Raw genomic sequence first — 8,886 nt, 5'->3', positions numbered from 1 at the left:
ACTTCTTCGAAGACAATAAGGAAGAAACTAACAGCTAAGAGAATTGCTAACATAACAGTGAAAAAAAAAAAAAACGAATCCGTCAAATACTTCGAGTAAAGAAAATGCACAGCAAGAACAGGTGATTGTGGGTGATTGTGCAAAATATGTTAAAACCTTTTCAATTGCCGGAAATGTTTACTTTTTATTCATTTTTAAAAATTAATCTGTTTGAATCATTCAGCTTTTTCGGTATGCAAGCGTAGTTTGGAATAAGTGGGTCCTGGAATTAGGCTACTGCCACGGGAAAGTTTTATTTTAATTTTATTAATTTTTTTTTTTGTGTTAGTTTTCTTGGCCGGATTATTCAAAGACGTCTCCTTTTGGTGTGTATGATCTCTTGATTTTTCTATGATGATTATCAGATGTAGACTGTAACGAGAAACAAAGTGTGTATATATAGTTGTGGATTGCCAGGTGTCCCGTTAGCCATCAATCGACCTACTCACGCTGACTTGAGACGGCCTTGGTTGTATGCCAAGGTAAATGAACTCTTTAATCATGAGAATTCCACAAAAACCTATAACAGAGCATGTTGTAGTAAGATTGCATTTTGATAGCGAGGGGTAGTTAGTTGCCTTTGGTCGCTCGAGTAGACAAGGCTCTCGTACCTGACAGAGTGATAGCTGTGTACAATATAGAGTATTAACGAAAATTTTTGTAATAAAGTGAACAAAACCCATGTTCCGATGTCTCATTATCCGTCTACATGGGACAAGCATTACGTACCTTAAATAACATTCATGGTAATCCGATGTCACATTCATTCCCTCTTTCTTTGCAGTACTTCGTTAGAATACTCTTCAGAGTTTGATAGAACCTCTCTAATGCACCTTGGGTCTCTGGATGATAAGCAGTTGATAGTTTTCGTCTCACATCCAACAGTTTTATTACGTTCTGAAACAGTTTTGGCGTGAAATTTGTTCCTCGGTCACTTTGAACAATTTGCGGAATAACAAACTTAGTAAAAACGTCTAGTAACTTCTCAGTGATTATTTTAGCACTGATGTTCCTGTCAGGTATGGCTTCTGTGTATCTCAATACTTGACACATCAAGGTTAACATATATTCGTGACCTTTTTACGTACTTGGTAACAGTGCCACAATGCCGATCATTACCTTGTTGAAGGGTTCTCCTCGCACTTCAATTGCGTGTAGGGGAGCTGTCCTAATGTACTCGTTTGCTTTTCCAGTCATCTGACAAACATGACATGCATGACAAAACTGGCTCATGTCATTATGCATGCTAGGCTAAAAAAAAGTGTTTCATAATCTTCTCCCTCCTCTTCCTTATCTCCATATGTCCAGTATCGTTCGCTACAGAGATTACATGTCTTCTCAACGTGCAGGAATCAATATCTGACAGTATACCCCCCATTCAGCATTCCCAGGGTTATCGGTTGGTCTATGCTTCCTTTTAAGCAGCCCGTCTTTAAGATAATAACAGGTGGGAGACTGCTGTGCCTCAGTCTCATCCACCACACGGTACAATAACTCTGTTAACGTCGCATCCTTCCGTTGCAATCCCATCAACTTTTAGCTACTGACTTGTCCTACTTTTAATCCTGAGTTTTCTATTTCTTCCAGGTCCATTTCTTCCTTTTCTTCCTGTTCTTTTGTCTGGCTCTCCTCTCCTCTCTGGCTCTCTCGGAAGTTCTCCTCTTCAGAAAACAAATCCTCCAAGTTCATCGCTCTTTCACTTTCTTTTTCTTCTTTTTCAGTCACTTTTTTCGTCATACTCCGAGTCATCACACAACTAGAATACAGATACGGGATACATGTAATCCTTCTCGAGTTCAGTTGTAGCCTATACTTCAATGGTTTCTCTGTTACAATGGGATAGGGCACAAACGGCGCTCCACCAACCTCATTACCCAGCAGGACTTCCACTCCCTCGACAGCCAATGAATCCTTTACAGCAAAATCAAAATTACCTGTCATCAACTCACATGACAGTTTCAAACAGCAAATAGGGGTAACCTCCTCATCTCCAATTCCCTTCAAAATAGCTGACTCTCCAGTGAGAGACTGTTCCACCAACGGGTGCACACCTCTCAACACCACAATATGGTTGCAACCTGTGTCTCACAATATATTGACCGGGGCTTGCTCAATTTCGTCTATTGCTGCTAACATACCTTCTTAAATATATGGTTTAAAGGCATCCAAGCTGTTTTGGTTTGTCAAGTGCGTCATGAAAAACGTTAGTTTGTTTATTTTCCTCTTTGTCGTTTCCCAATTGTTTGTTAGTCTTCGCATTCTGTGAAGTCGAATTATCCCTAATCACCTGGGAGACTGATTTTGGTTTGTTCGAACAACATTCCTTACGGACATAGCCTCTCTTGCCACACTTATAACAGACAATATGCACCTTCTGCACGTCTTCACAATACTTGAAAGAGGATGATTCGACGATTGTTGCTGTGGTACTATTGCATTCGGCTTATGAACAATACCAGTACTACTCCCACTACAACTATTAAACCTTTTCATATAATTATTATTGAGCTGGTTTTAATCTTTCGGCATATGCTTGACACTTGGTCAGAACAACGGTTGAAACTTCATACCAGAGGAGGGTTTACGACTGATAATATTATAATCTTTACTCACCAAAGCAGCTTTATCAAGATTCTTCACCTCTCTCAAGTACTTTCGAAGATGTTCAGGGATTCCTCGTAAATATTGTTCTAGTGATATCAATTCTTCTAAATTTGCCATCTCCCTCTCGTTAGCAGCCTCTATCCATCTCTTAAAACATTGTTGTGCCTTATAGTAGTAATCCAGGGAAGTCATCTTATGGTCCTTCCACAAACTTTGGAATCTTTCATCATGCTATTCTGTGATCATCTGATACACAGGTAGTACACCCCTTTTCACTTCTTGATACTCCTTCCTCTGCTCTTGAGATATAGATAGATAAGCACTGTGTCCTTTCCAAAAAAGAACACTGTAATAATACAGACCATTCATCTTCTGGCAATTCCATCGTTGATGCGACAGTTTCTAAATGATTGAAGAATTCATAGGGAGCTTCTGTGAAATTTGGTATTACCATCTGGGTATTTGTCAAATTAAACACGTAGTCATGAAAAGCCAGGGTCCTCTCTGTCTGCGTTGCCAACTTTGCACGGGCATTCAACAAATTCAACTTCCTCGCATGTCATGTAATCTCTCTGTCCTCTTACTTCTCCTTTTTTTCTTGTTCTCTCTCTTCTGTCTTTTCTTCTTCTCGTCTGGATTCCATTTCCCTTGCATGTCTTGCGATCTCTCTGGCTGGCTTCTCCTGCTTCCATTTCTCTTGCACGTTGCACTTCTTCCCCCTCTCTTTCTTCTCATTCTTCCTTTCTTTCTTCTCGTCTTCTTTCTCTTTCTTCTAGTTCTGCCATCATCTTCAAGTTAATCAAATTTTCTTCCACTGCAATTTGTCGAATCTCAGGCACTACTTCCCTTTCTGCTTTCATGCCTTCCATTTGTGGGTCAACTGGACCTTGCGTTGCTATAAATTCTTCTTTACCTTCCTCAAACAGTTCATTAACTGCTACAATAACTTCTTATGATAATTCTCGTGAGTTTGGGCTTTAATCATTCTACTCATTGCATAGCCATCAAATGCCATTAAAATAGAGAGCCACTGAGCGTTAGTTACATTAGCTTTTGAGAACTCCTGAACATTTGGGTTTTTCAAAACCTTTACTTTACCAAATTATTTTCACCTCTTCAAAAAATATATCCTAACAATATACAGATTCCTATAAACTGTATACCGTTCAAACCTTTAATGAAAACACGGCCTTGTTATCACCAATATTCAAAACAGACTCACTTGATCCTAAGGGTATAGGACCAAGAAATAAATATCTCCCATAGGGCAATATATAAAAACGCTGAATATCCAAAGGTCTCTTATGCACTCTTAAAACAAACTGGGTAATTAATATTAACAACTATTCAAAATAACCTATTACTTCAATTCTTAAACAGGGATACGAGAGAGTTCTGAAAGAAACACTGGTGATTGAAATAATACTCTCTTTACTAAAACAAACAAATATATTCTATAAAAATTACAACACTTTGAAAGAATTTACACCACAAATAAATCCCTTTAAATATTAAATATGAACAAAACTTAAACAAAGACAAGAAAATATTACTCTCCAAAAATTATGGGATCACTTGATTCAAAATATTAAATCTTAACAAAACCTTAGTCTAAGAAAAGGAAATATTACACTCTGAAAATTATATGATCACTTGACTTGCAATATTAAATCTAAAGTAAACCTTAAACAAAGACAAGAAAATATTACGCTCTGAAAATTATCTGATCACCTGTTTCACTGGATATTAAATTTTACACAAATATCTAATCTTGATAATTAATGAAAATTGCTAACCTTTCACACCCTAATGATTAAACTCTTATTGAAATTTACATGAAGGTAACTGGTAAACTCACGTGTTTTTAGCCTACATGAACATTCCGACCAGATAGTATTGCAAATACACTTCACGTTTTTACATAAATCTCAAAAGACCAGTTACAAGGATTTATATAATACCAGTACGTAAGATAACACAATAAAATTGAAATCGCCTTTAAAGTTTCATTTATGCTTCAACACACTACATTCGATATATGTTGGGTATAAATATAATCACTTTTGCGAGGACACATACCCGAAGCAAGTGAGAAAGAGGATATGGTTGGCTCTTTACGTGGGACAGGCTGGTTCTCTTTTGCTGCAATGCATCCTTGGGGGCATTAGTATATTGACTTAATTATTCTAGATCATTCTAGGTCAAGGGTCTAGAAGCTTGTGGGCTGTGCCTAATGGTGTAAAGTTGTCAACGATCAGGTATTGAACAGGAGAATCTAACCGTGCTCGCAAGGCAACCCTCTCTCAGTAGCTCCGCCATACCTCCGTTCTCGCAACAATAAATAAAGATGAAAGTAACTGTGGGCTTAGCGAGAATATTCCAAACACATGGAAATATAACACTTGCGCAATCTCTCACAAATATGATGCAATACCTCATGAAAACATAAAAAAGTACATAAGCCCTTGTTCATACCTCATATGGTTTGTTCAGCACATTTAATCAAGATTGCATAAGATTTCGTACCAAATTACATGAAATAAAAAGGTAATTCTTAAAAATAACGTAAATTTTCAAATACTGACTTCAATGAAAAATACAACGAAATATATAACGAAAGTCTTAAGTAATTTACATACAGTTACTTAATCCTATAAGAGAGGAGCTCACCTTACGAGGAGCTGACTATTTACCTCTTGAATACACAAATGATATATATGATTGAAATATGTACTCTACATTAGACTAGCTTCGTAAGAATATATATATATATATATATATATATATATATATGTGTGTGTATATATATATATATATATATATATATATATATATATATATATATATATATATATATATATATATATATATAAATATATATATATATATATATATATATATATATATATATATACATATATATATATATATATATATATATATATATATATATATATATATATATATATACATACATATATATATATATATATATATATATATATATATATATATACTGTGTATATATATATATATATATATATATATATATATATATATATATATATATATATATGTGTGTGTGTGTGTATATATATATATATATATATATATATATATATATATATATATATATATATATATATATATAGATTTATATCATCATCCATATACCAAGGCACTTCCCCCAATTTTGGGGGGTAGCCGACATCAACAAATGAAACAAAATGAAAAGGGGACCTTTACTCTCTATGTTCCTCCCAGCCTGACAAGGGACTCAACCGAGTTCAGCTGGTACTGCTAGGGTGCCACAGCCCACCCTCCCACGTTATCCACCACAGATGAAGCTTCATAATGCTGAATCCCCTACTGCTGCTACCTCCGCGGTCATCTAAGGCACCGGAGGAAGCAGCAGGGCCTACCAGAACTGCGTCAAAACCGCTCGCCATTCATTCCTATTTCTAACACGCTCTCTTGCATCTCTCACATCTATCCTCCTATCACCCAGAGCTTTCTTCACTCCATCCATCCACCCAAACCTTGGCCTTCCTCTTGTACTTCTCCCATCAACTCTTGCATTCATCACCTTCTTTAGCAGACAGCCATTTTCCATTCTCTTAACATGGCCAAACCACCTCAACACATTCATATCCACTCTAGCTGCTAACTCATTTCTTACACCCGTTCTCACCCTCACCACTTTGTTCCTAACCCTATCTACTCGAGATACACCAGCCATACTCCTTAGACACTTCATCTCAAACACATTCAATTTCGGTCTCTCCATCACTTTCATTCCCCACAACTCTGATCCATACATCACAGTTGGTACAATCACTTTCTCATATAAAACTCTCTTTACATTCATGCCCAACCCTCTATTTTTTACTACTCCCTTAACTGCCCCCAACACTTTGCAACCTTCATTCATTCTCTGACGTACATCTGCTTCCACTCCACCATTTGCTGCAACAACAGACCCCAAGTACTTAAACTGATCCACCTCCTCAAGTAACTTTCCATTCAACATGACATTCAACCTTGCACCACCTTCCCTTCTCGTACATCTCCTAACCTTACTCTTACCAACATTAACTCTCAACTTCCTTCTCTCACACACTCTTCCAAATTCTGTCACTAGTCGGTCAAGCTTCTCTTCTGTGTCTGCAACCAGTACAGTATCATCTGCAAACAACAACTGATTTGCCTCCCATTCATGGTCATTCTCGTCTACCAGTTTTAATCCTCGTCCAAGCACTCGAGCATTCACCTCTCTCACCACTCCATCAACATACAACTTAAACAAGCACGGTGACATCACATCCCTGTCTCAGCCCCACTCTCACTGGAAACCAATCACCCACTTCATTTCCTATTCTAACACATGCTTTACTACCTTTGTAGAAACTTTTCACTGCTTGCAACAACCTTCCACTAACTTCATATAACCTCATCACATTCCACATTGCTTCCCTATCAACTCTATCATACGCTTTCTCCAGATCCATAAACGCAACATACACCTTACCTTTTGCTATATATTTCTTGCATATCTGCCTAACTGTAAAATTCTGATTCATACAACCCCTACCTCTTCTAAAACCACCCTGTACTTCTAAGATTGCATTTTCTATTTTATCCTTAATCCTATTAATCATTACTCTACCATACACTTTTCCAACTACACTCAACAAACTAATACCTCTTGAATTACAACACTCATGCACATCTCCCTTACCCTTATATAGTGGTACAATACATGCACAAACCCAATCTACTGGTACCATTGACAACACAAAACACATATAAAACAATCTCACCAACCATTCAAGTACAGTCACACCCCCTTTCTTCAACATCTCAGCTCTCACACCATCCATACCAGATGCTTTTCCTACTCTCGTTTCATCTAGTGCTCTCCTCACTTCCTCTATTGTAATCTCTCTCTCATTCTCATCTCCCATCACCGGCACCTCAACACCTGCAACAGCAATTATATCTGCCTGCCTATTATCCTCTAGATTCAGTAAACTTTCAAAATATTCTGCCCACCTTTTCCTTGCCTCCTCTCCTTTTAACAACCTTCCATTTCCATCTTACACATTCTCTTCAATTCTTGAGCCAGCCTTCCTTACTCTCTTCACTTCTTTCCAAAACTTCTTCTTATTCTCTTCATATGACTGACCCCATCCCTGACCCTACCTCAGGTCAGCTACCCTCTTTGCCTCACGTACCTTGCGCTTTACTTCCACCTTTTTCTCTCTATATTTTTCATACTTCTCTATACTATTACTCTGCAGCCATCTTTCAAAAGCATTCTTTTTCTCTTCCACTTTTACCTTCACTCCTTCCTTCCACCATTCACTGCCCTTCCTCATGCTGCCTCCAACAACCTTCTTGCCACACACATCACTTGCAATCCCAACAAAATTTTCTTTTACTAACTTCCACTCCTCCTCTAAATTACCAGTTTCTCTTACTCTCACTTCGTCATATGCCATTTTAAACCTTTCCTGATATTTACTTTTTACCCCTGGTTTTATTAACTCTTCAACACTCACTAGCTTCCTTTTACATCCACCTACTCTATTCCCCCACTCTTTTGCTACAACTAATTTTCCTTCCACTAAAAAATGATCAGACATACCATTAGCCATACCCCTAAACACGTGCACGTCTTTCAATCTTCCAAACATTCTTTTAGTTATCAACACATAATCCATTAATGCCCTTTTTACTACTCTTCCATTTGCCACTCTTACCCATGTATACTTGTTTTTATCTTTCTTTTTGAAAAAGCTAGCACTTATTACCATCTCTTGTTCAACACATATCTACCAGTCTCTCATCACTCTCATTTTCACCTGGTACGCCATACTTCCCAATGATACCTTCTACCTCTCCAGCGCCCACTCTAGCATCTAAGTCACCCATGACAACTACATAATTCCTTCTACCCTGTCCTTCTACACACCTAGTTAATTCATTCCAGAACTCATTCCGCTCTTCTTCACTTTTCTCACTACCTGGCCCATACGCACTGACAAACGCCCAACATTCCCTACCCAACCTAACCCTTACCCACATTAACCTAGATGATATCTCCTTCCATTCCCCTACTTTACCTGTCATCCATTCACTCAGCAATAAAGCCACACCCTCTCTCGCTCTTCCCCTTTCAATCCCAGACACTCTATCAGACATTTCACCAAACATCAATTCACCTTTTCCTTTCATCTTTGT

General features: G+C 37.6%; 1 protein-coding gene across 1 annotated transcript; it reads right to left on the bottom strand.

Moving 5' to 3' along the window:
- Positions 1–3,223: 3,223 nt before the first annotated feature.
- On the bottom strand, positions 3,224–8,021 carry LOC137655379 (uncharacterized). Its single transcript, XM_068389271.1, has 2 exons — positions 7,878–8,021; positions 3,224–3,415 (listed from the first exon to the last, which is right to left on the bottom strand). The coding sequence occupies exons 1-2, from the start codon at positions 8,019–8,021 to the stop codon at positions 3,224–3,226; spliced, it is 336 nt and encodes a 111-aa protein (XP_068245372.1).
- Between the last annotated feature and the right edge of the window lie 865 nt (positions 8,022–8,886).

This window comes from Palaemon carinicauda, chromosome 16 (assembly GCF_036898095.1).
Source record: "Palaemon carinicauda isolate YSFRI2023 chromosome 16, ASM3689809v2, whole genome shotgun sequence".
NCBI classification, from domain to species: Eukaryota; Metazoa; Arthropoda; class Malacostraca; order Decapoda; family Palaemonidae; genus Palaemon; species Palaemon carinicauda.
This window is presented reverse-complemented; position numbering and strand designations above follow the sequence as displayed.

Coding starts and splice junctions, on each gene's coding strand:
- LOC137655379 (XM_068389271.1), bottom strand. CDS start 8,021: ATGAGGAAGGGCAGTGAATGGTGGAAGGAAGGAGTGAAGGTAAAAGTG. Junction 3,416..7,877: donor AGGTGGAAGTAAAGCGCAAG/GTACGTGAGGCA, acceptor TGGCAGAACTAG/AAGAAAGAGAAAGAAGACGA.